Source organism: Lampris incognitus, chromosome 4 (assembly GCF_029633865.1).
Source record: "Lampris incognitus isolate fLamInc1 chromosome 4, fLamInc1.hap2, whole genome shotgun sequence".
In the NCBI taxonomy this organism is placed as follows: Eukaryota; Metazoa; Chordata; class Actinopteri; order Lampriformes; family Lampridae; genus Lampris; species Lampris incognitus.
In genome coordinates, this window is record NC_079214.1 from 7147408 (window position 1) to 7174997 (window position 27590).

General features: G+C 51.7%; 2 protein-coding genes across 3 annotated transcripts; one reads left to right on the forward strand and one right to left on the reverse strand.

The window, feature by feature from the left end:
• Positions 1–653: 653 nt before the first annotated feature.
• gnao1b (guanine nucleotide binding protein (G protein), alpha activating activity polypeptide O, b) lies at positions 654–10066 on the forward strand. The gene is made up of 8 exons (XM_056278998.1): positions 654–1007; positions 1243–1285; positions 3525–3666; positions 3774–3934; positions 4075–4203; positions 4677–4806; positions 8572–8725; positions 8854–10066. The coding sequence occupies exons 1-8, from the start codon at positions 890–892 to the stop codon at positions 9039–9041; spliced, it is 1065 nt and encodes a 354-aa protein (XP_056134973.1). The 5' UTR covers positions 654–889; the 3' UTR covers positions 9042–10066.
• Positions 10067–10583: 517 nt separating this feature from the next.
• Positions 10584–25226, reverse strand: cog4 (component of oligomeric golgi complex 4). 2 transcript variants are annotated; one of them, XM_056278641.1, is made up of 20 exons: positions 25049–25226; positions 23083–23165; positions 22208–22322; positions 21931–22105; positions 21056–21249; positions 18290–18395; positions 18034–18191; positions 17894–17952; positions 17677–17801; positions 17444–17562; positions 16387–16553; positions 16127–16292; positions 15026–15088; positions 14817–14930; positions 12787–12879; positions 12628–12711; positions 12395–12496; positions 11959–12087; positions 11655–11825; positions 10584–11321 (listed from the first exon to the last, which is right to left on the reverse strand). In XM_056278641.1, exons 1-19 carry the CDS (start codon positions 25181–25183, stop codon positions 11691–11693), a joined length of 2322 nt encoding a protein of 773 aa, XP_056134616.1. In that variant the 5' UTR covers positions 25184–25226; the 3' UTR covers positions 10584–11321; positions 11655–11690. The 2 variants fall into 2 exon arrangements, with proteins under 2 accessions (XP_056134616.1, XP_056134615.1); XM_056278640.1 differs by having other exon boundaries at positions 10584–11825.
• Positions 25227–27590: the final 2364 nt, after the last annotated feature.

The window sequence follows — 27590 nt, forward strand, 5'->3', positions numbered from 1 at the left end:
GAGTCTAGTTTCAGTTTCCGAGTCACTTCAGGGTTTCGGACTCGCGTCACTTCAGCCCCGGCACATTACAAACAACACATTTGACTCAATGTGACGCAGCGGGGGGGGGGGGGGGTTGGTTTCTTCCCGTTTCAGACGTTTTCCCGTCACGCCAGGACAGCGTTTCTATTTGTGAATAAAGCCCCCCTTCATTAGAATAATCTTTTCTTTTTTCTATTTTTTTGGGGGGGGGGGATTTTTCTCCCCGCTTGTACTTGGCCAATTACCCCGCTCTTACCCACATCCGGTTCCCCACCCGCTGTGTCGGTAGGGACGCCCGACCGAGCCGGAGGTAACGCGCGGGGGGGGGGGATTCGAACCGGCGAGCCCCCCGTGCGGGTAAGCGACGGAATCGACCGCCGGGACGCCGTCATTAGACTAAATCCTCCACGGGACGTGCGTGACGCCCGTGACGTCATCGCGCGCGTCGTGTGCGTCGCGCCGTCCCTCCTCCCGTCCGCCGCTGCTTTATTGTGAGGAGACTGAAGAGCCCTATAGAGACCCCCCCTCCCTCCCTCCTGCAACACACCTCCTCCTCCTCCTCCTCCACCCAGCAGATCGACCCCACCTCCTCTCCGAAGAGACACCGGAGCGACAGACGGAGGCACCGCGGAGGAAAACGGGGGGAGAGAGAAAAAAAGAAAGAAGAGAGACTCCTTTTTTTGTTCGGATCCCGGCTCCTTCATCTGCCCTCAATCCGGGCCTAATGCTGTAGAGACGGCGGCGGAGAGAGAGAGAGAGAGAGAGACCTAGACCTAGACAGAGAGAGAGAGAGCGAGAGAGAGAGAGAGAGAGAGACGGTGATTGAGTCGGCCGGGCGGGGATCGTTCATCGCTCCTGCAGGAGGAACATGGGGTGTACGCTCAGCGCCGAGGAGCGAGCGGCTCTGGACCGGAGCAAGGCCATCGAGAAGAACCTAAAGGAGGACGGGATCACCGCCGCCAAGGACGTCAAACTGCTGCTGCTCGGTAAGACGCTGCGCGGCCCTGCCGGCGTGTGCGGGCCTGTGCGTGTGTTTGCGTGTGTGTGTCTGTGCGTGTGTTTGCGTGTGTGTGTCTGTGCGTGTGTGTGCGTGTGTGCACGGCTGCTTGTGCTGGTTGGGGGGGGTGGGGGGGAAGCGGGGCGGAGGCGCTGCGCTCTCCGTGGTGCTGAACCTCCACCGCCGCCCCCCTCTCTCATTCTGCCCCCTTCGTGTCTTCGCAGGGGGAGGGGAGTCGGGCAAAAGCACCATCGTCAAACAGATGAAGTAAGTGGCCGTCCGTCCGTCCTTCCTCCTCCCTTCTCCTTCTTCTTCTCCTTCTCCTTTACGTGTCTTCAGTCGCCGTCTCCTTTGCCCCGCTTTGATTGAATCGCACCTCCGTCACAGGCCCCGAGATTGCGCCTCCTCCGTCCGAGCGGAGCCGCCATGTTTCCGCCGGGTGCCTGCCTGCCTGCTCGTCCCGCGGGCGGGCGGGCGGGCGCGCGGGCAGGACGGAGGCCGCGGCTCGCTGCGGACATTTTACCCCCGACGGCTTCACTTCTTACCCTTTATTGCACTGCTGATGACTCTACTCTCTCTTTACTCTCTTTACTCTTTATTTCTTAATGTGTGTGTGTGTGTGAGAGACAATACGTGGGTGTTGTTGTTGGTCCGTGAACGCGCGCGCGCGCGCGCGTGCGTGCGCGCGCGCGCGTTACGGTGAGGTCACTGGCGCTCCATTAGTGAATACCTCTGCTTTAATCTTAATGGCTTTAAGTGCCCGATATCGCCGGGAGTACTTTGCCTATAAAAGAGGATTTGCCCAGAAATATGGCATCTAAAACCCACGTCTGGACCTCCTCCCCCCCACCTCCCCTTCATAATCTGCATCGCTCCCTTCATATCCTAAATCACTGTTATGCTTCCTAACCCTCTTAGTTAACTTAGGAGGCGTTGGCGACCCAGAAGAGACGCGGGGCTACCGTGGCTCGTGTTTTATTCATGTCCACGGCGCCTCTGGACCTCCTGGCCTCCTCTGTGCCGTCAGCGCATCCTCCTCCCCCCTCCCCCCCTCTCTCTCCTCCGCACAGACCCGAACCTCCATTCGCCGACATCCCACCGTGGTCTCCGTCCTCTCCCGCCTCCTCACCAACAGCCCCGGGTGCTTCGGGACGGTTCGGCCCGAGCGGTCCTCCTCCCCCTCCTCCTCCCTCTCTGACTGTCCAACCCCCCCCCCCCCCCGGCCCAAAACTGGCGGCGTCCACCTCTCCGCTGACTTATTCATGCTGCAAAGCTGCGGGTTGAGACGAAGAAGAAACATGACAAAGAGTTTGTTTTGTTTTTTTTCTCCCCCTTCTCACGGCGGTTTGTGAGGAGGCGAGGTGGGACTCCCAGCGTGGGAGGCTTTTTTGGGTCGAGTTGAAAAGAATCACTTGGCATCACTGCACAACACTGCTATCAGCACCACAATGCATGCACGCACACATGCAGACACACACACCGTGTTGGCCTATACTTGTGGGCTAGCTACATGCTTAACCTTAACCTTACCCTGACCCTTACCCTGACCTGAACCCTTACCCTGACCTGAACCCTTACCCTGACCTGAACCCTTACCCTGACCCTTACCCTGACCTGAACCCTTACCCTGACCTGAACCCTGACCTGAACCCTTACCCTGACCTGAACCCTTACCCTGACCTGAACCCTTACCTGAACCCTTACCCTGACCCTTACCCTGACCTGAACCCTTACCCTGAACCTAAACCCTTACCTGAACCCTTACTCTGACCTGAACCCTTACCCTGACCTGAACCCTTACCCTGACCTGAACCCTTACCTGAACCCTTACCCTGACCTGAACCCTTACCCTGACCTGAACCCTTACCCTGACCTGAACCCTTACCCTGACCCTTACCCTGACCTGAACCCTTACCCTGACCTGAACCCTTACCCTGACCCTTACCCTGACCTGAACCCTTACCCTGATCTAAACCCTTACCCTGACCTGAACCCTTACCCTGACCTGAACCCTTACCCTGACCCTTACCCTGACCTGAACCCTTACCCTGACCTGAACCCTTACCCTGACCCTTACCCTGACCTGAACCCTTACCCTGACCTGAACCCTTACCCTGATCTAAACCCTTACCCTGAACCTAAGTCCTCACCCTTAAATAGGCCATTTTCCTCACAGGGATCCGTGAAATGTTCCCACAAGGTAGGTGGTTTCGGGTTTTCTATCCTAATGGGGATCACATTTCCCCATCAGGATAGAAAAACCTGGTGCACGCACACACACACACACACACACACACACACACACACACACACACACACACACACACACACACGAGATTCAAGGATGCAGCAGAATGCAGGACCCTCTCTCTACTAGCCGTGTGTGTGTGTGTGAGTGTGTGTGTGAGTGTGTGTGTGTGCGTGTGAGTGTGTGTGTGTGTGTCTTTACAGGGACTTGGTACAGTCCGGCCCTTTGGTCGGTAGTAACGTGGGTCTGTGTGTGCAGGATCATCCACGAAGACGGCTTCTCTGGGGACGACGTGAAGCAGTACAAGCCGGTGGTCTACAGCAACACCATCCAGAGTCTGGCGGCCATCCTGCGGGCCATGGACTCGCTGGGCATCGAGTTCGGCGACAAGGATAGAAAAGTCAGTTGGCCTTTAGGGCGCTCGTGTCTCCGCCGCGGAGGACCGCCGCTTTAAGCGACCCGCCCTCGCGCGCTGACGGTTGTTGACCCTTGTGTTGTTGTGTCCAGGCGGATGCGAAGCTGGTGTGCGACGTGGTGAGTCGCATGGAGGACACCGAGCCGTACTCCGCGGAGCTCCTGACCGCCATGAAGCGCGTGTGGGCCGACGCCGGCACGCAGGAGTGCTTCAACCGCGCCCGGGAGTACCAGCTCAACGACTCGGCCCAGTAGTGAGTAGCGGTGTCCAGAACCAGACATGAATGAAATGTGTGCACGTGTTTGTGTCCGGTTTTCCCGACAACTGCGCCAAGTGCGACGCTGAAACGGGCCGACATTCTCACGCGCCGTCTCCCTCCGTGTGTGCCGTCAGCTACCTGGACAGTCTAGACCGGATCGGGGCGGCGGACTACCAGCCCACGGAGCAGGACATCCTCAGGACCCGAGTGAAGACCACCGGCATCGTCGAGACCCACTTCACCTTCAAGAACCTACACTTCAGGTAGCGGCGGAGCAGTCGCCCGGCTGCTGTGTAACGCACCACATCCGTGTTGTACTGGGTGTGTGTGTGTCTGTGTGTGTGTCTGTGTGTGTGTCTGTGTGCGTGTCTGAACCGGGCTGTTGACTCGGAGCGAGCCGACGCTGCAGAGGTCCGATGTCCGGGTCTCTGCACCTCGGGGACGGATGTGCGCAGGTTTCACACTCCTCGAACACGCGGCGCCGCACACGTAAACACGTCTGGTTGTGCGTTTGCCTTTGGGTTACTGCGCTTCCCCCCCCCCCCATTTCCCCACGGATGGGAGGGGGTGGAGCCTGTCAAAATCACAGTATCCAATCACGGCGTTTGAAATACTACATACGTGATGAATCACAGCGGGTACGGAACCGGCGCCTGCCGATTGGCGGCCCGGCTTTCTGACCGAACGCCTTACGGCCGAGGGTCGGTGAGATCTGTGTTCTCTTGCTCTTCGTCAGGCTGTTTGACGTGGGGGGTCAAAGGTCAGAGAGGAAGAAGTGGATCCATTGCTTCGAGGACGTGACGGCCATCATCTTCTGCGTGGCTCTGAGCGGATACGACCAGGTGCTCCACGAGGACGAAACCACCGTGAGTATGACGGGCACGTCCGCCGTCTGACCCGGCAACCCCACCCGATAGGACCCGGCAACCCCACCCGATAGGAACCGGTAACCCCACCAGATAGGACCTGGCAACCCCACTAGATAGGACCGGGCAACCCCACTAGATAGGACCGGGCAACCCCACTAGATAGGACCCGGCAACCCCACTATATAGGACCTGGCAACCCCACTAGATAGGACCTGGCAACCCCACCAGATAGGACCTGGCAACCCCACTAGATAGGACCCGGTAACCCCACCAGATAGGACCCGGCAACCCCACCAGATAGGACCCGGCAACCCCACCAGATAGGACCCTGCAACCCCACTAGATAGGACCCGGCAACCCCACTAGATAGGACCAGGCAACCCCACCAGATAGGACCCGGCAACCCCACCAGATAGGACCTGGCAACCCCACTAGATAGGACCGGGCAAGCCCACCAGATAGGACCTGGCAACCCCACTAGATAGGACCTGGCAACCCCACTAGATAGGACCTGGCAACCCCACTAGATAGGACCGGGCAAGCCCACCAGATAGGACCTGGCAACCCCACTAGATAGGACCAGGCAACCCCACCAGATAGGACCTGGCAACCCCACCAGATAGGACCGGGCAAGCCCACCAGATAGGACCCGGCAACCCCACTAGATAGGACCGGGCAAGCCCACCAGATAGGACCTGGCAACCCCACTAGATAGGACCTGGCAACCCCACTAGATAGGACCCGGCAACCCCACCAGATAGAAACCGGTAACCCCACCAGATAGGACCCGGCAACCCCACCAGATAGGAACCGGTAACCCCACCAGATAGGACCCGGTAACCCCACCAGATAGGACCTGGCAACCCCACCAGATAGGACCCGGCAACCCCACCAGATAGGACCCGGTAACCCCACCAGATAGGACCCGGCAACCCCACTAGATAGGACCCGGCAACCCCACCAGATAGGACCCGGCAACCCCACCAGATAGGACCCGGCAACCCCACCAGATAGGACCCGGCAACCCCACCAGATAGGACCCGGTAACCCCACCAGATAGGACCCGGCAACCCCACCAGATAGGACCCGGCAACCCCACCAGATAGGACCCGGCAACCCCACCAGATAGGACCCGGCAACCCCACTAGATAGGACCCGGCAACCCCACCAGATAGGACCCGGCAACCCCACCAGATAGGACCCGGAAACCCCACTAGATAGGACTGGGCAACCCCACCAGATAGGACCCGGCAACCCCACTAGATAGGACCTGGCAACCCCACCAAATAGGACCCGGCAACCCCACTAGATAGGACCCGGCAACCCTACCAGATATGACCCGGCAACCCCACTAGATAGGACCGGGCAACCCCACCAGATAGGACCCGGCAACCCCACCAGATAGGACCTGGCAACCCCACCAGATAAGACCCGGCAACCCCACCAGATAGGACCCGGCAACCCCACTAGATAGGGCCCGGCAACCCCACTAGATAGGACCCGGCATCCCCACCAGATAGGACCCGGCAACCCCACTAGATAGGACCCGGCAACCCCACTAGATAGGACCCGGCAACCCCACCAGATAGGACCTGGCAACCCCACCAGATAGGACCCGGCAACCCCACCAGACAGGACCCGGCAACCCCACTAGATAGGACCCGGCAACCCCACCAGATAGGACCCGGCAACCCCATCAGATAGGACCTTGCAACCCCACCAGATATGACCTGGCAACCCCACTAGATAGGACCTGGCAACCCTACCAGATAGGACCCGGCAACCCCACTAGATAGGACCCGGCAACCCCACTAGATAGGACCGGGCAACCCCACTAGATAGGACCGGGCAACCCCACTAGATATGACCCGGCAACCCCACCAGATAGGACCCGGCAACCCCACTAGATAGGACCCGGCAACCCCACTAGATAGGGCCGGGCAACCCCGCCAGATAGGACCCGGCAACCCCACTAGATAGGACCCAGCAACCCCACTAGATAGGACCCGGCAACCCCACTAGATAGGACCGGGCAACCCCACCAGATATGACCTGGCAACCCCACCAGATAGGACCCGGCCACCCCACCAGATAGGACCGGGCGGTACTGATAAAATAACCGAACATCACGATACTTCTGGACCGGATGCATCCATATAATGTGGTGATATTTAGCGGATGACGACTGGTGCTTTCAGAAGATATACTCGGCACAAAAAGTAAGGAAACGTGTGTTGGGTAGAGGATGTCTTTGTTGTAACAAAGCTTCTGGGCAGTAAATCTTATACCGTTTATTTGCCTTTTAAATGGCGCCACATGTGTAAGGAACATGCCTTTGTGGGATGAGCAGCAGAGCTGAGTATGTGGGTTGCGCCCATGAAACATCTGCCAGATCTTCTCTGCCAGCGCCCAACAGCTTATCTTGCTGCTGCTATTGACTCCTGTGTTGAGCTTCTGGTACCCCGGATGCTGCCCATCAGCTGCCTGATAGAAGATTTACTGCCAAGAAGCTTCGTTACAACCAAGACATCATCTACCAAACACACATGTCCTTACTTTTTGTGCTGAGTTTATTTACACACTGATAGATGATCAGTAGATGATCAATAGATGATCAATAGCAACGTGGACACCATGACAGGCAGGTAGAGACGTTCGTTGTTCATTTCACTGAAACAGGAACAAGTTCAGAACATGGTCTCGCGGGGCGTCCGGGCAGCGTAGCGGTCAATTCCGTTGCCTATCAACACGGGGCTCGCTGGTTCGAATCCCCGTGTTGCCTCCGGCTAGGTCGGCCGTCCCTACATCCTACAGACACAATTGACCTTTCGCAAAGTCCCGCCCCCCTTAGTTACTGTTGCTATGCCCGTCAAGCATTTCAGAACTATCCAGGAAGTAGCCGGAAAACACCAAGATGTGCAGGAAGAAATCAGCACATTGTGTGGGTAAAAGTACCAGTAACAATATGGTAGCTGTATTAGCTAGCAATCATAGCTAGTAGCTAGCTTAGCTTGGAGCAGACAGGTGTTTGTGTTGATTCTGGATGGATTAAGCGGGCCATGGGGTCTGCTATACTGCCAAATCTACTGCCCACATTGGGCTTCTTGCGTTCTGGGTTTGGGGAAGGGAAAGAAAATGACACCCGCTCCAAACTTTTCACATATCTAGTATCCGGTCTGCAGATCCCATAGGCACACCGCTTCACCATTTTGTTGTGTGTTTGAAAGCTTGACAGACCGTTGCTAAGGTAGGATTGGACCAGAACCGCTCTGGGGCGGGAATGTGCGAAAGGTCAATTGGCCATGGATGCGGGTATGTGTCCTGGTCGCTGCACTAGCGCCACCTCTGGTCGGTCGGGGCGCCTGTTGGGGGGACTGGGGGGAATAGCGTGGTCGTCCCCCTGGTGAAACTCCTCACTGTCAGGTGAAAAGAAGCGGCTGGTGACTCCACGTGTATGGGAGGAGGCCTGTGGTAGTCTGCAGCCCTCACCGGATCAGCAGAGGGGGTGGAGCAGAGACCGGGACGGCTCGGAAGAGTGGGGTAATTGGCCGGATACAATTGGGGCGAAAAAAAGGGGGGGAAATCCCCCCCCCCAAAAAAAGAAAATGGTCTCGCGTTACTGTAACGCGGCCTTTAAGATGACATTGAAGTTGTGTCACCACAGAACCAGAACCAGAACCCCACACCACAGTCGTGTAAACACATCCACTTCACACCCGTCGGTTGGACCGCTGACATGTCGGTTCCTCGTTGTTTCTGCAGAACCGCATGCACGAGTCCCTCATGCTCTTCGACTCCATCTGCAACAACAAGTTCTTCATCGACACCTCCATCATCCTCTTCCTCAACAAGAAGGATCTATTCGCCGAGAAGATCAAGAAGTCCCCCCTCAGCATCTGTTTCCCGGAGTACACAGGTAACACTTCCGCCTCTTTTGTCCTCCCCCCAAGGAGAAATGGCGCCTTCCCTTCATCCAGTCGTTCATGAGTTCTCCCCCTCTCTCTCTCTCCCCCCTCCCCCTCTCCCCCCGCCTCCACGACCCAGGTGCTAACACTTACGACGACGCCACCGCTTACATCCAGGTCCAGTTCGAGAGCAAGAACCGCTCCCCCAATAAGGAAATCTACTGTCACCTGACCTGCGCCACGGACACCGGGAACATCCAGGTAGTGTTCGACGCGGTCACCGACATCATCATCGCGAACAACCTGAGGGGGTGTGGCTTATACTGAGGCCCGGCCAATCACAAGAGGTCGCCGTAGAGCGCACGAGGTGTTAATAATGATAATTTTGATGATACTAAAAACACAATGAATATGTAAATGTACATGTCCAAATGGACCCAAAGAGCTGCCCGTCAGACACCACACTGGATTATTGCCATCTTTTGTTCTCCTCCTCCCAGTCCGATTTCATTTTATTCCACTTTTTAAGAGAGAGAGAAAAAAAAAGAGAAAAGAAAACGCGTCTCCCACCGACTTGTGTCCCGTGTCTCGTTTCCGGCCGAACTAGCAGCGGGGGGGGGGAGGAGGGGGGATCAGAACCGAGCGGCACCGGGGTTTTATTCAGCCGCCGCCTTCTCGTTTTGCAAAACTCAACCTAGAGGTGACATGCGAGGAAGCGGTCCGCCCGTCCCCGAACCGAACCGGACCGGACGGTTGGACCGCTCTTTGCATGGCATTTCTACCTGCAAGACCTTTCTCTCTTTTTTTTTGTGGTTGGGTTTTTTTTTATTTTTTTTTTAGAAATGTCCAAATGTGCTGAATGTCTCCGCTGGTGCCGGGTTTCTTTTGGTGATGCTGATGTTGGGGGAGAGAGACGCTGCGCTGGTGGCTCAGGGTCGCGGCACGGCGGCGGCGGCGCGGCCAGGCCTCCCCCCTCCTCCTCCTCCCCCCTCCACACATATACGTACGCCACTGTTCTTTAGGATTTAGCACACGCGGGGGGGGGGGCGACCTCCCCCGTTTCCACTCACCCCGCGAGCGGAGAGGGGGGGGACGCTGACGTTGTGGAGCGTGGCCGGCCTCCCCCCCCCTCCCCCCGCGTCGGGCCGCCGAGATCTGGCGCGTTGTCACGTCGGTGCCAGCCCTCCCGAATCACGAGTCATCCGTCCGGTTCCGAGTCGAGTGAAAGATCACCGACGCCACCCGCGTGCGCGCGCGCGTCCGCGTCACAGCCACTTTATTATCGTCGGATGATTTATTCAAGCCTCGTGCCCGACACGCTTCCTCCTACCTCCTCGACTCCCGTGCCACAGATTTACTTCCTGTCCTGTTTAAAAGTGTGGTGGAGGGGGGGAGGTGGAGGTGGGGTGGGGGGCCGATACCCATCTTACATTTCGGCGTTAGAGGGGGGGGGGACACTTCCCGTCACGTGACGCGGCGTGCTCCTTGTGACTGTTCAGAGCTGGAACGCAGCACAAGGAGGGAGACGTCATTTAGGACACGCCTTTCTCTACAGGGGGCGGGGTTTAACACCGCCCCGCCCCCCCACACACCATCACCACCATCATGTCACGTTTCTCTTATCACAGAGGAAAGAAAACAAAAGTACAGCTCTCCATTTATTCACCCGCGCACCTCGACACCTCACCGTCCTCCGTTTCTCCTCTATACTCTTCATCACTCCTCACACCACCACCCCATCTCCACCTTAAAAACACCGTACTGTATATATATATATTATGATTATACCAGATTTTTTTTTTACTGTGAATGTTTTTGTGACCCACGCCCCCCCCACACTCTCCCCCTCCTCCCCCCCCCCCACTCGTCTTACTCTGTAGTTTATTGGTTGCTCTCATGTGGAATGTTTGTGCTGAGCCAATCGAATGTTGTGTTTACATTAAAGCCACACTTTTCCTAACGACTCCTGCCGTCCTGCCGTCTCTTTGATTCCCTACTTATTTTGCAAGATACGTGTGTGTGATGCCGCTCGATACAGTTCAAACCCCCCACCCCACCTCCAAAACCGGCTCTTGTGGATTATGTAAATCCCGTACATCTACATGCTTTTTTGCTCTCTCGCACCAGACTGGCAGCTGACCGGCCTCGCTCCACCACTCAGGTGCACGCAGGATTCAGATTAGGCCGGCGTATCGGGCCGAGAATGATGAAAATGGCCCTCTTCTGACGCTTAACTACCTGGCGAATAAAGCTTAGCGGCACGAATGCGTGCGGTATTTTAAAGATTGGAACAGGTCTTGCATGGCAGCAGGACGGCACTTCGGGAAATTCGGCAGATGGCAGAGGCAGAGATCAGCGGCGTTGTGCCGCGCCTCTCAATTTATTAGGTTAAAAGTGTACCGTCGCCGCAGAGAAGAAGCTATTCAGATATTGAATGAGGAAGGCTGGATCAGCTGTCTGACCTGCTTCTGTCAGTCTAATGGAAATGATGTTCATTACTGCTCTGCGCCGCCGCCGCCGGCCGCAGAGCCCCGCTCCTCATTCCCAGGGCGTTTCGCCGAGCTGGTTACGGGTTCGCTGGCTGGCGCTCCCAGTATGACACAGCTGCTGCAAAATTACACATTCGAGAGACTTAATTAATATCCTACATTTCACATATTCACCTGTAACCGCACACCATTATTCCCATGCAACCGCTCCCAAATCCCAAAGCAGTTTTCCAACACCCTGCGAATCTCCGCGGACGTGTGAAATACGGAGCGACATCGGCAGAGAACGGAAAGCAGAAGCGGGCGGGGGGGGGGGCGCCGGCAGCGGAAATCTTCTTGGCGAGCCATCAGACGCTTTCCTGCGAGAAATCGCTGTCCATTTGTCCACGTCCCGCTCACATCTATTTACAGAAAGACGGATTTTGTGTGGTTCCTCGTGAGTTCAACACACCGGGAGGTGGGAGCCCCTCGGTTGAAGCTCGCCACGCTACAGGCGCAGCCGCTTGATGTCCTCGCTGCGGAAGTCGATCCGTAAAGCCAGAACCTGACGCACCTCAGCCGGGGTCAGACGCCAGGTCAGGGGGCCAGAGTTTGGACCCCAGTAATCCAGGATCTCTGTTACCTGCACACACACAAACAGAGAGCCAGTGACGACAACCGTAGAAGTGTTGCTGCGATGATAACGGACAAACAAAACACATCACCAACTCGGTATTTGTCCGAGTGTGTGTATTATCCTTTCTATGTCTGATTACCCGTTCCAAGTTGAGGATGGTGGCCATTTGTGTGAGGCGAGCAAACTTATCCCGTATCGTCCAAGTGGTCACCGTTGTGAGGTAGGCCACAAGAGACCGCAGCTCTTTATCAAACTGCAGCCCTCCGAGCTGGAAGAATGAACAGGGGAAACAAACAACATTTACAGTAAAGAACAAAATATACACCCACACACAAACACACACACACCGTGTGCGTTCTTTGATTGTGAAGACCGGCGCTGAATCTCAGCAAATGTACTGCTTAAAATAGAAAGATGCCAGTGTGCCAAAAAGAGAAACCCTTTTATCGACGCCCTTTCCAAACTTATGAATAAATGATGGCGCGGGGCGGTTCTGTTTGTCTCATGTGTGTCAGTGATGTAAGGGATGCGGAACATGCTCGCCGCCACCTGGTGGCCAAAACCGGGCTCCTCACCCTGCTGAAAGTGCACTTGAAGACCGTCTTCTCCATTTCGATGGATATCAGGCTGGTCATCAGGCTGGTCAGCATGTCGTAGATGACGGGAGAGAGGGCCATCTGGCCGGGTGCGATGAAGGGGAGAAATGTTGGGAAGGAAGGAGTAAATTAAACTGGTATGAAATTCTGGTTTCAGAGATGTCAGGCTTATTCTGAAGTGCATTTTCTCTGCTTTGGTGCGGTCAAGATACCTTGAACTCTGTCATGAGTTGCTCCAGGTTAACAATGAGCTGCTGCACCCAGGGATCGTTGGCCTCGTACTCGTGAAATTCTTCCTGTGCAGAGGAAGACGGTCAGTTCCACTCTTTGTAACCTCTACTGAGATTTAAAGTCATGCTGGGGACCATTACCTCTTCAATATTGTGTGAGATGGACAGGAAACTGCTGATCCAGGGTTTCACCTGCGGTTTGACGGCTGTGGTGTTCAACTCAGTCAGGCCCTCCTGTCAGACAGAATCACATGATGTGTAACATGATGTGTAACATGATGTGCAACATGATGTGTAACACGTGTAACATATTGTGTAACACGCGTAACATGATGTGCAACATGATGTGTAACACGTGTAACATATTGTCTAACATGCGTAACATGATGTGCAACATGATGTGTAACACGTGTAACATATTGTGTAACACGCGTAACATGATGTGCAACATATATAACACATGTAACATATTGTGTAACACGCGTAACATGATGTGCAACATGATGTGTAACACATGTAACATGATGTGTAACATGATGTGTAACACGTGTAACATATTGTGTAACACGCGTAACATGATATGTAACATGATGTGCAACATGATGTGTAACATGTGCAACACGTGTAACATATTGTGTAACACGATGTGCAACACGTGTAACATGATGTGTAACATGATGTGCAACATGATGTGCAACACGTGTAATATATTGTGTAACACGCGTAACATGAGGTGCAACATGTGTAACACGTGTAACATGCGTAACATGATGTGCAACATGATGTGTAACACATGTAACATGATGTGTAACATGTGTAACATGATGTGTAACATGATGTACAACATGATGTGCCTCCTGATGCAGCTGTCTGACCATCAGTCAACAGTATGGTCACGGTCCCCGTCCTGGCCTCCGTGAGATCCCATCATGACAGTATTCACCCCTGAAAGCTGCCTGATAGTTTCACAGACTTCTACTGTTGGCGTCGGAGTCAGGGGTGAAGGATGAAGACAGACACTACTGAGCTTAACAACTATCTTATAACTTATCCAAAACCCTTCAGATCTAACCAAAATATCAGGAGCATCTAATTAGTACTGATGACTTTATCCACACTATGCATTAATCTGATTTCAGGTCAGGTTTTGAGAGCGAGCGAGAGAGAGGGGGAGGGGAGAGAGACAGAGGGAGGAGAGAGGGAGTGAGAGGGGGGAGGAGAGAGTGAGTGAGAGAGAGAATAGAGGGGGGAAAGAGGGAGGAAAAAGCGAGAGAGATATTAATGCATAAGTTGGATGAAGTCATCAAGGAAGGTTTGTAAATAGGTTATAAGACAGTTTTAAGCTCACAAGTGTATTTACCTTATACACATATATAATCCTTTATTTTTATTTTTGGAATTTTCTCCCTTTTCTCCCCAATTGCACTTGGCCAATTACCCCACTCTTCCGAGCCGTCCCGGTCGCTGCTCCGCCCCCTCTGCTGATCCGGGGAGGGCTGCAGACTACCACATGCCTCCTCCCATACATGTGGAGTCACCAGCCGCTTCTTTTCACCTGACAGTGAGGAGTTTCACCAGGGGGACGTAGCGCGTGGGAGGATCACGCTATTCCCCCCAGTTCCCCCGAACAGGCGCCCTGACCGACCAGAGGAGGTGCTAGTGTAGCGACCAGGACACATACCCACATCTGGCTTCCCACCAGCAGATACGGACAATTGTGTCTGTAGAGACGCCTGACCAAGCTGGAGGTAACACGGGGATTCGAACCGGCGATCCCCGTGTTGGTAGGTAACGGAGTAGATCGCCACGCTACCTGGACGCCCCGGTGGAGAGAGATATTAATGCATAAGGTGGATGAAGTCATCAGTATTAATTAGAAAGGAAGGTTTGCAAATAAGTTGTAGGATAGTATTAAGCTCACAAGTGTACTTATTTACCTTATATACATATATAATATATACTTCTATACATATATAATACTCCTTTATAACCTTGATGAAAATTCAGTCTCCCTAATAACACGTGATGAATATGTTCCACTCTTGTGGAACTTTCTAGTGCCATCTCTGCCAGCGCGACTAGTTTAAAGGAAAACTGTATGACGGGCGGAAATCTCTTTATCCGAGCCGCTCTCGGCAACACCGATCCACCCGCCTGCGTTCTGCTCCCACCTGTAACAGATCCTTGAACTTGCTGGACGTGTTGACGAGGTCCGACAAGCAGCTGTCAATCTTCGCCTGTTCGCCACAACCGGTGCCCGCCACAAACAGCTTGGAGCAGTCGTTCTGGCCGAAAGAAAAAGCGACAGCGTTTCCGGGCTGTGAGGTAGAACCACAAGTCCCGGGACGGACGGAGGAAGGAGAAGCACAGGTCAACTCACCTCCAGGTTCCTCTTCAACGTTGTGATGTTTTCGCCACACACTTCGACGTTATTCAGCGTCACCTGAGAGAAGAGCGGCGTGAGTTAGACGCCGATCTGATCAACGATGCACCGTGTTTGTCAATTGTTTTCAAATCTGGACAGTCAAAATAAGATTCGCCACCACAATGGAGCGGATGGATGAGGGAGAGAGAGAAAACAAAACGTTACATCTGAAAAAGGAAGCTGCTCAGAGAGGAGCCCTCCCCCTGGCTAGATAAGGAGCAGTACACAGCTTTTAGTAAGGCCAAATTAAAAAGCTGGTTGAAATTCATGCATAAGTAATGACACATGGTCCATCAGGCTGTACAGCTGGAGTATAAATTATAATAGACTGAATTTTTATTGATATTACTTTTTAGTCAAACTACCCATTCCCCCTAAAACTTAAGACTTCAGTCATAATTATATCAACCATGTTTCCATCCATCCATCCATTATCCAAACCGCTCATCCTGCTCTCAGGGTTGCTGGAGCCTATCCCAGCAGTCATTGGGCGGCAGACAGGGGAGACACCCTGGACAGGCCGCCAGGCCACCACAGGGTACACACACACACACACACACACACACACACACACACACACACACACACACACACACCTAGGGACAACTTAGTACGGCCGATCCACCTGACCTACATGTTTTTGGACTGTGGGAGGAAACCGGAGCACCCGGAGGAAACCCACGCAGACACGGGGAGAACATGCAAACTCCACACAGAGGATGACCCGAGATGACCCCCAAGGTTGGACTACCCCGGGGCTCGAACCCAGGACCTTCTTGCTGTGAGGCGACCGCACTAACCACTGTGCCACCGTGCCGCCACCATGTTTTCAATGTTCACTAAATGCTCTGGTGGTAAATTTGCCATGTTTGGAATTCAAATATCGATATTTGTCTAACATTTCTCCTTAAACACAGTGTAAACAGGTTCTGAAATAGACTCATTTAGCAGACAGAGACCACTCCCTACTGCCCACATAGCAAACACACACACACTGTGTGTGTGTGTGTGTGTGTGTAGAGGGTGCGAGCACGGGTCCATTCATTTGATCCCTACCAGGAACGCAGCCTTGGCGTGCTCGGCGCTCTCGATGCCGAGTGCGTTGAACTTGCCCTGCTGCAAGCTGCTCTGCATCAGACTCACGGCGCTGCTGACCCCCCGCTGGATGTCCTGCAGCGTGGTGGCGGGGAAGCCCTGCCTCAGCTTATTGTACAACACCTCTCTGCCAGACAAAGACACGGAAACGGGTGTGAGACAAACGTGCCCGGCTGATGTCAGCCGGGGAACGGAAGAATTTCGGGCGGTGTTTCAGGAACCTGAAGTCGGACTCCAGCACCGAGGTCGAGTGGTTGATCATGGCGCACAGGCAGTCAATGTTGGAGCTGGACAAAGCTCTGCTGATGCACTTCTTTACGATGTAGAAACAGTCGTCCACCATGCTGGAGGTCAGCTGGCCTTTCTCATACGTATCCATCGCAACAGCCTGCGAGGGAAGGTTAGTTTCACTCCATAGCCACAAAACACTCGACCCCTCTACAAAACATTCATGTTCTGGGCTTTATGAAATGGTTGACATGCTGCATTAGTTAAAGCTACAGTCCTGAAGATCATCATTTCATTTTTTTTCTTTTGTGTGTGGATTTTTCCCCCCTTTACTCCCCAATTGTACTCGGCCAATTACCCCACTCTTCCGAGCCGTCCCGGTCGCTGCTCCACCCCCTCTGCTGATCCGGGGAGGGCTGCAGACTACCACACGCCTCTTCCCATACATGCGGAGTCGCCAGCCGCTTCTTTTCACCTGACAGTGAGGAGTTTCGCCAGGGGGACACAGCATGTGGGAGGATCACGCTACCCCCCCCCCCGAACAGGCGCCCCGACCGACCAGAGGCGGACACATACCCACATCCAGCTTCCCACACGCAGACACGGCCAATTGTGTCTGTAGGAACGCCCGACCGAACCGGAGGTAACACGGGGATTCGAACTGGCGATCCCCATGTTGGTAGGCGGCGGAATAGACCGCCACGCTACCCGGGCGCCAACAACGTCACTTCTTCTTCAAACTCAACTCTACCTGCCTTCTTCCTCCTCATTTGACAGCTATGATGAGGATGGAAAACACTACGCACCCTGTCATTTCCCCTGGCAACGTCCTACCAGACACCAACCACTCACATCCAACACCACCCCAGTGTGAGTGATGTGGTCATCAGTGGATTACTACTGTCCCAAGTACACCAGGGACGGTATGAGAAACGACATCTGTTTTGCATGCGTATCTTCAGGATTGTAGCTCTAAGGTACATATCCTTCATTATGTTTCTTTTCTTGTGCACCGTTGTCATAATTTCTGCAAACGGGTGGAATATCAACCTTGTTGACAGTCTCCCTCATGTAGTACTCCTCCATAGGAATGTAGTAGCCAATTAGTTCCTGCATGGTCCTGCTTAGCAAGCAATGTTTCAGCAGCTTCTCCACATTCTGTTGATGTTCTGTGTGGTTTAAAAAAAAAGAAAAAAAGAAATCAACAATACAGGAATGGTTTTATTTCTGCAGCTCAAAATAAAAGTCTTTGTCAATACCATTATCCTTTAAAGATGCCTTACCCTGTGTGATGCTCTGGGCGTCCCCCACCTCAAAGTCGGCCATCATACGGCGACGCAGAAAGCGCACGTAGAGCTCGGCCCTTGCGTTCATCAGGGTCACTTCCACCAGCACCGGGTCCAGCTCCCTATCCCAGAGAGAAGACTCAGATGAAGAACAAACACAAGCAGGGAAGACTACCGGGAAACATGAAGTGCTGCTGAGAGGGATGAGGAGTACCTGGGCTCGATCTTCTCCGACGGCACACTCTTCATCATGCTGTTCTGGACAATCTGAAACTACAGGAGCGGGCGGAGCGTTATTACACGTGCTACGTGTGAGCGAAGGAAGCGTGCGGTGCAGTTTGGGAGCACGGCCACCTTGTTGAGGAAGTCCCTCTGCTGCATGAACTTGTCGACTATTTTCTGGGCCTGCCGGTCACACTCCTGCTGCAGGTGAGTGATGAGCGTGTACAGGTGGCCGGGGCCGTAGTACGTTTCCACAATAGGTTGGTGAGTTTCCACAACGCGAGCTATGCCTTGGGAGAGAGCGACACAGACACACACATATACATCAGAATGACTAGATAACACAACAACCTCTTCTAAGAACGGGAAACAGGCTCTGTGGTCGTACCTTCTAGTAACAGCGTCAGAGTGTCAGCAAAAACGAGAGGCCCTCTCTTCTCGCCCAGATCTCCACTTGTAGCTAGCAGCAGGTTCTCCTCAGCTTTGGAGGCGAGCTGTGTGTGTGTTGGGGAGAGAGCGACAGTGTTTGTGATAGACAGAGTTAGCATTAGGGATCAAACATACACTAAAGTCATCTTAAAATGTCTCTAATAGACCTTGTTCACAGCCATGGCTGATGTACTGACGCTTCATTGGTTCTTCCCATTGCCTGCAACGTTAAAAAGCCAACTTTCTGTCTGTAAGACGACTGGATGGCCAAAAAAAAAAATTTAATCAAGGGTCACAAAATGATTTCGTTCTTATATTGACGAAAATTAATCTATTGATGATTCAATAGATTAATTTTCGTCAATATAAGAACGAAATCTCGTGATATCATGTTGGGCTAGCGTAGTGGTCTATTCCGTTGCCTACAGACATGGGGAATCGGTGGTTCGAATCCCTTCGTTACTTCCGGCTTGGTCGGGCATCCCTACAGACACAATTGGCCGTGTCTGCGGGTGGGAAACCGGATGTCGGTGTGTGTCCTGGTTGCTGCACTAGCGCCTCCTCTGGTTCAGTTGGGGCACCTGTTCAGGGGGGAAACAGCATGATCCTCCCACACGCTACGTGGGAGGATCGTATCAAAGGAGGCATGTGGTAAGTCTGCAGCCCTCCCCGGATTGGCAGAGGGGGTGGAGTAGAGGCCGTGACGGCTCGGAAGAGTGGGGTAAGTGGCCAAGTACATATGGGGGGGGGGTCCCCCCCTTCCCCAAAAAAAGATATGTGAGTGGCAACACATGTATTGTTTTATACGCTGTGTTGAAACACGAGGTAAGTCATCAGACATGATGGGAGGTGAAAGAACGTTGGCTTTTTAACTGCAGGTAATGGGGAGAACTGACCTTTACCCTTCTGTGACGAAGTGAAAAGACGTCGGCCATGTTTGGGTCCAAAAGTGCACACTAGCATACTAGTTAGTACCCCAAAAATTGTATGTGAGTGTTTTTAGTATGTCCATAACCACAGTATACATCAAAACACATGCAAAAAAAAAAAATACCAGGTACTTTTCGAAAGTATCTGGTATGCCAAAAATGCCAGTACTCAATCCGAGAAATTTCTGAGTATGCAAACACTGGACACTACGCTGGCATGAATATCCCACAATGCATTATGATACTTCACGACAACAGCCAACAATGATGAAGGACGTTACACAACCCAACCGGCAGCACGATTTAAGTAGTACTTTTCCCTGTGCTAAGAAGAAAGCAGTGAAAATCATCTTTTACTTTTATATTTAAAAAAGTTTATACGCAGCGTGTCACCATGAACCCCCAGAGAGCTGAAAGGAAGCGGCGCGGCTCTATCATAAAGTAGTGTGTCAGAACAGCCATCGTACTTTTTACTCACACACATACTAAGAAAATACTGGAAAATACTGGAAAATAGTACATATATGTAGTATGTAGTAAGTAGTATGTGATATTCTGTGGGAAAGTGGTTGTGTGGACAGCTGGTAAGCACACCAGCAGTGGGAGGTGATACGTAATACAGATTAGGCGTTTTCTCTCTAACATTTTAGTAACAGACAGATATTCTTTCAACAGCTGTTTCACTAAATCACTGACATACACAGATCAGCCAAAACATTAAGACCACCTGAGGCCACTGCCCTCAGGGAATATTGTTACCATGAAGGGGTGGAGCTGGTCTGCAACGACGTTTAGGTAGGTGGTACATGTCAAAGTAACATCCACATGAATGCCAGGACCCAAGGTTTCCCAGCAGAACATTGCCCAGAACATCACACTGCCTCTGCTGGCTTGTCTTCTTCCCATAGTGCATCCTGGTGCCATCACTTCCCCAGGTAAATGGGGTCATGCCCTTGGCTGTCCCCATGATGTAAAAGAAAATGTGATTCATCCGACCAGACCACCTTCTTCCACTGCTCCATGGTCCAGTTCTAATAATCACATACCCATTGTAGGTGCTTTTGGTGATGGACAAGGGTCATCATGGACACTGTGACCGGTATGCGGCTACGCAGCCCCATACACAGCAAGCTGTGATGCACTGTGTGTTCTGACACCTGTCCATCATAGCCAGCATTAACTTTTTCAGCAACTTGAGCCACAGTAGCTCTTCTGTGGCATCGGACCAGACAGGCGAGCCTTCACTCCCCATGCCCATCAGTGAGCCTTGGGTGCCCATGACCCTGTTGCCGGTTCACCAGTTGTCCCTCCTTAGGCCACGTTAGTAGGTACTGACCACTGCATACCGGGAACACCCCCACAAGACCTGCTGTTCTGAAGATGCTCTGACCCAGTCATGCAGCCGTCACAATTTGGCCCTTGTCAAAGTCGCTCAGATCCGTACACTTGCCCGTTTTTCCTGCTTCCAACACATCAACTTCATGGACTCACTGTTCACTCGCTACCTAATATATCCCACCCCTTGACATGTGGTATTGTAAAGAGATTATCAATGTTATTCACTTACCTGTCAATGGTTTTAATGTTCTGGCTGATCCATGTCTGTGTTTGCAGCAACAGGACCGGCTCCTGGCCAAGCAACTTTGAACCTCTCCAGTCTCCAATTTCACTCCCAAAGAAAACTTATTCAAACAGTCCACGAATCCCCATTTACCCCACAAGCTAGTTTTCCCAACCCAAAGTCTGATTCTGCCCTTCAACCCACTTCAGATTGTCATATGCACATCACTACTCACCTGGCTGCAGAGGTACTGGCCGAAACGGGCCAGGCCCTGCTGGTGGAGCCCCAACAGGGGGAAGATTTTGAAAAACCTCTCCACCTGCACCAGGTCGACCGCTGACACAGCCTCGTCCAGCCGCTCGGCCACAATGACTTTCAGTTTCTGTTCGGCTTCCTGAAGCAGGGTCAGACTGGCGTCCACCGCACTGCCTGCAGCGAAAGAGGTATAATCAGCATCACAGCCTCTATGTAGCGCATTATTTCACAATGGTCATTTGTTGCGAATTCACAGAACATTAAAAAGTAGGGATGCACCGATACCCATACCGCTATTACATACTGGGCCAATACTAGGCTGAGATCAGAGATCAGTATCAGTATCAGAGATTTTACACAAGACTAACACCCAACACCAAAATCCAGGAGTAACATGTCGTAATTAAAAACAAAATGCTTTTGATTTACTGCATTTTTGTCATATGGAATCCAGTATTTCTTTAACGGTGGAAAAAACTCTGATTCTATCTCAATCATTTTGCCCATTGATGCCACACTAGTGGTCTAAATCTGCCCTGTTCAGCAAAGAGAACGGAGGGAACTGGTACTCAGTATCGGCTGAAACTTAAAGAGTTGTACTTGGAATTGGTCGTGTGCAGTGAAAAAGTGATATCGGTGCATCCCTATTGAAAAGTACTCATTCCCTCTTTTATTTTGCATTGTTGCACAAATTTGGCTGGAGTCCTTCAATGATGTACAACCCCCAAAAAAACCTAACCTGACCTCATGTTTAAAATGTCAAAGATGCAGAAAATCTAATTGTGTGTCGACCACTTTGTCACAGCACTTATAATAATGCAAACAATGTGACATCACATGTGACCATCCACTTACTTTCTTCACCCTGCCGGCTCAGCTCAATGACCGACTGGTCCAGAGACAGGTAGCGATGGATGTGGGCAGCAGCCTGTTCATAGTCTTCATTACGCAGTGCCGTCTGGACTCCGTCTGTGCAGAACTTCAGATCAAGGATATCGTCGGCCCGCTGGATGACCTTGTAGAGACGAGTCTGTGCAGCAGGGAGATGTGGACACATCGTCACACAGAGGACGTGGTGTATTTTACAGAATTAACCCCGATGTAACGAGTGTGTGTGTGTGGTGGTTTGTACCTTAGCCAGGTCTAACTGCCGGACCTTGCGGCTAACATTCTCAGCGAGGCTGCAGGTAAATGTAATCATGCCGGACAGCTGACTGGCATCTTCACCAATCAGCTGGAGACTGGGGCTGTGAGGAGACAAAACAGTGTTGTGTGTGTGTGTGTGTGTGTGTGTGTTAAAATTCCTGGTCCATAGACCACCATATACTACAGTTTTTGAAGCTGACGAAAAAATCTTGTAACTATTTATACAGTTTCCCATAAAGGAGAATCTATTTTTTGTCTTCTGTTTTCAGTCATTTAAATTCATTTTATCTGATCATCTGGACCTTTTAATTCATAGTTTAAGTTTCATAAACTTTAATTATATATCGTAAGTCAGGGCAGCAGATTTGGAAAACAGCATATATGCATAGTAAAACCCTTCCTTGTTAAATACAGGTCCTAACAAAAGGTATATACAAACAACTCAGTGCAAAATCAATATTACCACAATATTACCACATAATATTCACCATGTGAACAAACCTGAAAGCGGAGCCTCAGTGTTTCTATTCTGGGTGACTTACATTATTTATGCCTTTAAATGGATGATATACTCATGTTCTTTATCTGCTGGTGTTGTTTATTCTAAGTTTTACTTCTGTTGTGACTCACAGGGGGTTACATAGTCAAACATCATCTAAGAGTCAAACATCATCTCAGATCAGACCTTGTTTTGTTTTGTTGTGAATCATCTAAAATGACATGCCCATGTAACACGCCATGAAGTAGAATCAGACAGATGTGTTCATGTGTTATCTATAAAATACTGTATATTATATGATGAGTGAGCCAGGCGGGTTGAAAGAGCTGTTCAGAACAACACGGGTTCATCATTCCACTCACCCCATCCTCTGCAGCGCTAGCATCTTGTTGTGAATGCTCCCCTGTTGGCCCACCAGTTTTCCAAGCTCAGCTTCCACCTCTCGCTGTTTTACATAATAGAATATGGGGTTTGCATTGAGAATAAAGATGGAAAATGACAAATCAACGGCTAATTGGTTGGTCAGTATGTAAATACATCCATGGAGGGGAGCGCAACTAAGCCATCAAGCATTTGCAGATGTACTTGAGTAGAAGTACACCTAGAGCTGGGCAATATATCAATAAAATATTGATATTGTGATATGAAACTAGATATTGTCTTTGGATTTTGGTTATCATAACACTGTATCATAATATAAATTAAATATTGTCATTCCCTTGTCTTAAAGGCTGCATTGCAGTAAAGTGAGACAATTTTATGAACTTATTCAACTGTTTTAGTTAAATGAACAATGAATATGGCTACCTGCTTGGTCATCATATCCACATTACCAGTGATTATTTATCAACTCTTTCCTGTGGTTACCATCTTATGAAAGCACCTATGGTCACCTCAAAAATATCATCACCTTATTGATATCGTTGTGTTGTAGTGTTGTTATTCTATGTTAAGTACACAGAGAGCCACAAAACCAGAGTCAAATTCCATGTAGTGCAAACCTACATGGACAATAAACATGATTCTGACATCTAGGGATTCACTCATTAATATTGTGATATTTGATTTTGGCAATAGCGCCAAGCCCAAATTATACCCAGCACCACAAGGATGTGGGTGTCCATGACAGGTTCTGCAAAAATGTCAGATTTTAGTTTACTGCAAGAATATCTGAGTTCAGTTTTCTGCAAATACAACAAAATACCTATGTGTGAATGAGAGGGAGGACAATGGAACGGTGAGGACGCAAGGAGTAGAGGTGACGAAGGCGTACGAGTTTAAATACTTGGGGTCAACTGTCCAAAGTAACGGGGAGTGCAGAAGAGAGGTGAAGAAGAGGGTGCAGGCAGGGTGGAGTGGGTGGTGATGAGTGTCAGGAGTGATGTGTGACAGAAGGGTACCAGCAAGAGTTAAAGGGAAGGTTTACAAGATGGTTGTGAGACCAGCTATGTTATATGGTTTGGAGACAGTGGCACTGATGAAAAGACAGGAGGAGGAGCTGGAGGTGGCACAGTTGAAGATGATAAGATTTTCACTGGGAGTGATGAAGAAGGACAGGTTTAGGAACGAGTATATTAGAGGGACAGCTCAGGCTGGACGGTTTGGACACAAAGCAAGAGAGACAAGATGGAGATGGTTTGGACATGTGTGGAGGAGAGATGCTGGGTATATTGGGAGAAGGATGCTGAATATGGAGCTGCCAGGGAAGAGGGGAAGAGGAAGGCCAAAGTGGAGGTTTATGACTGTGGTGAGGGAGGACATGCAGGTGGCTGGTGTGAAAGAGGAAGACGCAGAGGACAGGAAGAGATGGAAACGAATGATCCGCTGTGGCGCCCCCTAACGACAGCAGCCGAAAGTAGTATCCTGCAAATACAAGGGACTTTATTTAGGTGCAGTAGTCTGGCCAGTCATCCGTCTGCTGTAAGGCGGAGCAAGGTTTTGGTGAGAGAAACCCACTAGCAGTCCCTCCACATCAGCAGCCCTGTGAAACGTCACAGAAACCTTAACAGACTAAACGAATCACATGCATATAAAGACGCTGTAATAGGTCACAAACATCGAGTGCTGAGGGACTGTGCTGACAGCTCGCAGCACCTGCGCCATTAAAATAAAACAACGGCGATGCTGTGTCGACTCTATGACAACGTAAAAACCAAGCGTCACACACGCAGAGGGGGGGGGGTCTTGAACGCAGCACCGGGAATTAAAGGAACAGCTTCGTGTTCCCGGGAACGCGGGTTTGAGAGCGAGTAAGTTCGTTACCGTCGGCGACGTGGGGGGGGTGGGGAGTCCGTCCATTACACGTATAAGCTAGCTAACCGTCCTCACCTCCTCGTCACAAAACTGCTGGTAGACCCGCTCCAGATCCTCCAGCTCCGTCAGGGAGGAGATGGTCTCCATGTTTACCGCAGATAAACCCGCAGAGTCGCATCGTCTGGCCGCTACGGCCCCACACTCGGCCATGTCCGCTGCGACGTCTCAGCTGGCGAGTTTTGGACTTGCGACGCGCCGTCGAGATCTTCTTCTTCTTCTGCTTCTTCTTCTTCTTCTTCTTCTGCTGCTGCTTTTCTAATTATTCTACGGTAAACAGCTTTTTGGCGCATTACCGCCATCGGGCGACAAGAGTTGGAACTGGGAAACTCTTGTTGACAAGACTACGTGGGATTGAACTGGTTAGGGAAATACGTGGCCTGAGCAATATGTCTATATCTAAATAGATATAAGACACGTTAGCCCCTAGCTAACGGCTGTGACCCTTTAGCCGAGCGGTTAGTGATGTCGCCTTGTGGTGCAGTACACCCCGTATCGAATCCCGCACCGGGCAAGAAAATAACCGGTTACATTGGTGGCAGCGGTGGGATCCGGAAGTGTGCAGATCCTCAGAAGTCTCTTCGGAGCGCGGGAAGAACAAAGCGAGAGGGCGCGCTTCCGGGGAGGGTGACGACTGTAAACTACTAATAAGACACGTTAGCCCCTAGCTAACGGTTCTGACCCTTTAGCCGAGCGGTTAGCGACGTCGCCTTGTGGTGCAGTACACTCTGTATCGAATCCCGCACCGGGCAAGAACATAACCGGTTACAGTAGGTTAAATTAAAAAGACATCAGAGTTGAATTAGAGTGAAATTAATAGATAATTAAAGAGACATTAAAGGTCTTCGTTTCACCTGACCGGTACTAAATTGTCCCTATGTGTGAATGCGTCGTCCCTGCGATGGACTGGCGGCCTGTCCAGGGTGTCTCCCCGCCTGCCGCCCAATGGCTGCTGGGATAGGCTCCAGCATCCCGCGACCCTGAGAGCAGGATAAGCGGTGCGGATAATGGAATGGAATGAAATTAAAAAGAAAAAGTCAACATTAGAACGCCATCCGTTATCTGAACCGCTTATCCTGCTCCCAGGGATGCTGGAGCCTGTTCCAGTAGTCATTGGGCGCCAGGCAGGGAGACGCCCTGGACAGGCCGCCAGACACTCTCTCTCTCTCACACAGGGGGGAGACGCCCTGGACAGGCCGCCAGACACTCTCTCTCTCTCTCTCTCTCTCTCTCTCTCTCTCTCTCTCTCTCTCTCTCTCTCTCTCTCTCTCTCTCCCTCTCTCTCTCTCTCTCTCTCTCTCTCTCTCTCTCTCTCTCTCTCACAGGGGGGAGACGCCCTGGACAGGCCGCCAGACACTCACACTCTCTCTCTCTCTCTCTCTCTCTCTCTCTCTCTCTCTCTCTCTCTCTCTCTCTCTCTCTCTCTCTCTCTCTCTCACAGGGGGGAGACGCCCTGGACAGGCCGCCAGACACTCTCTCTCTCTCTCTCTCTCTCTCTCTCTCTCTCTCTCTCTCTCTCTCTCTCTCTCTCTCTCTCTCTCTCTCACACACACACACACACACACCCATTCATACCCAGGGACGATTCAGTACGGCCCATTCACCTGACCTACATGTCTTTGGACTGTGGGAGGAAACCGGAGCCCCCGGAGGAAACCCACACAGACACGGGGAGAACATGCAAACTCCACACAGAGGAAGACCCGGGACGACCCCCCCCCCCCCCAAGGTTGGACTACCCCGGGACTCGAACCCAGGACCTTCTTGCTGTGAGGCGACCGCGCTAACCACTGCGCCGCAACATTAGAACGCATACAACAGAAATCAATCAGAATCAGAACCAGAATCGTCTTTACCGGCCAAATATGTTTGCACATCCAAGGAATTTGATCCCGGTTTAGTGGCCTGCAAAGTATTTACACAGAATAACAACACAACAGTCTTCAATACTATATACAGGGAATGGCTATATATATAGGGGAAACCTTTTCTGAAATCTGTAAACAGGGTACAAATAGTGAAAAGAAGTGAAGAGTGCAAGGAGTGCTGAGACAGATATTGTAATGTATTCGGGGGACAACGCAACCACAGGAACTGCCGCGGCCGGGAAGCGAACCCGTATCGCCCGCACCGCAGGAGACATCGAGCCACAACAACAAGTGCCTCCAGGGGGTGGCCCAAGCCCTTCTGGAGAATAACCTGACATTGAATGAGGGAAAGTGCTGCTTTGCAGCCCCGGCCATAGACTTTGTGGGGTTCTGCTTCTCAGCCAGGGGGATTGCTCTTCTGCAGTCGAACATCGAAGCCATCCAAAGGATCCCGGAGCCAACCTCAGCCGCATAGGTGGCCTTTGTTTTAGGCATGGCGGCCTACTACCTCCGTCCCCTGCCCCACTACTCACAGAGCACTGCACCACTCCGCCAGCTGCTTAAGAAAGAGGAGTCATGGAACTGGACCACAGCATGTTCAGAGGCCATGCACACACTGAAAGCCCGGCTCACAACGCCCCCAGTTTTGGCCCACTTCAATCCAGCCCGACTATCATGACCGTGGTGTCTCA

Coding starts and splice junctions, on each gene's coding strand:
- cog4 (XM_056278641.1), bottom strand. CDS start 25,183: ATGGCCGAGTGTGGGGCCGTAGCGGCCAGACGATGCGACTCTGCGGGT. Junction 23,166..25,048: donor AGCAGTTTTGTGACGAGGAG/GTGAGGACGGTT, acceptor TATGTAAAACAG/CGAGAGGTGGAAGCTGAGCT. Junction 12,497..12,627: donor AACTCATGACAGAGTTCAAG/GTATCTTGACCG, acceptor GCACCCGGCCAG/ATGGCCCTCTCTCCCGTCAT.
- gnao1b (XM_056278998.1), top strand. CDS start 890: ATGGGGTGTACGCTCAGCGCCGAGGAGCGAGCGGCTCTGGACCGGAGC. Junction 3,667..3,773: donor TCGGCGACAAGGATAGAAAA/GTCAGTTGGCCT, acceptor TGTTGTGTCCAG/GCGGATGCGAAGCTGGTGTG. Junction 3,935..4,074: donor CTCAACGACTCGGCCCAGTA/GTGAGTAGCGGT, acceptor GTGTGCCGTCAG/CTACCTGGACAGTCTAGACC.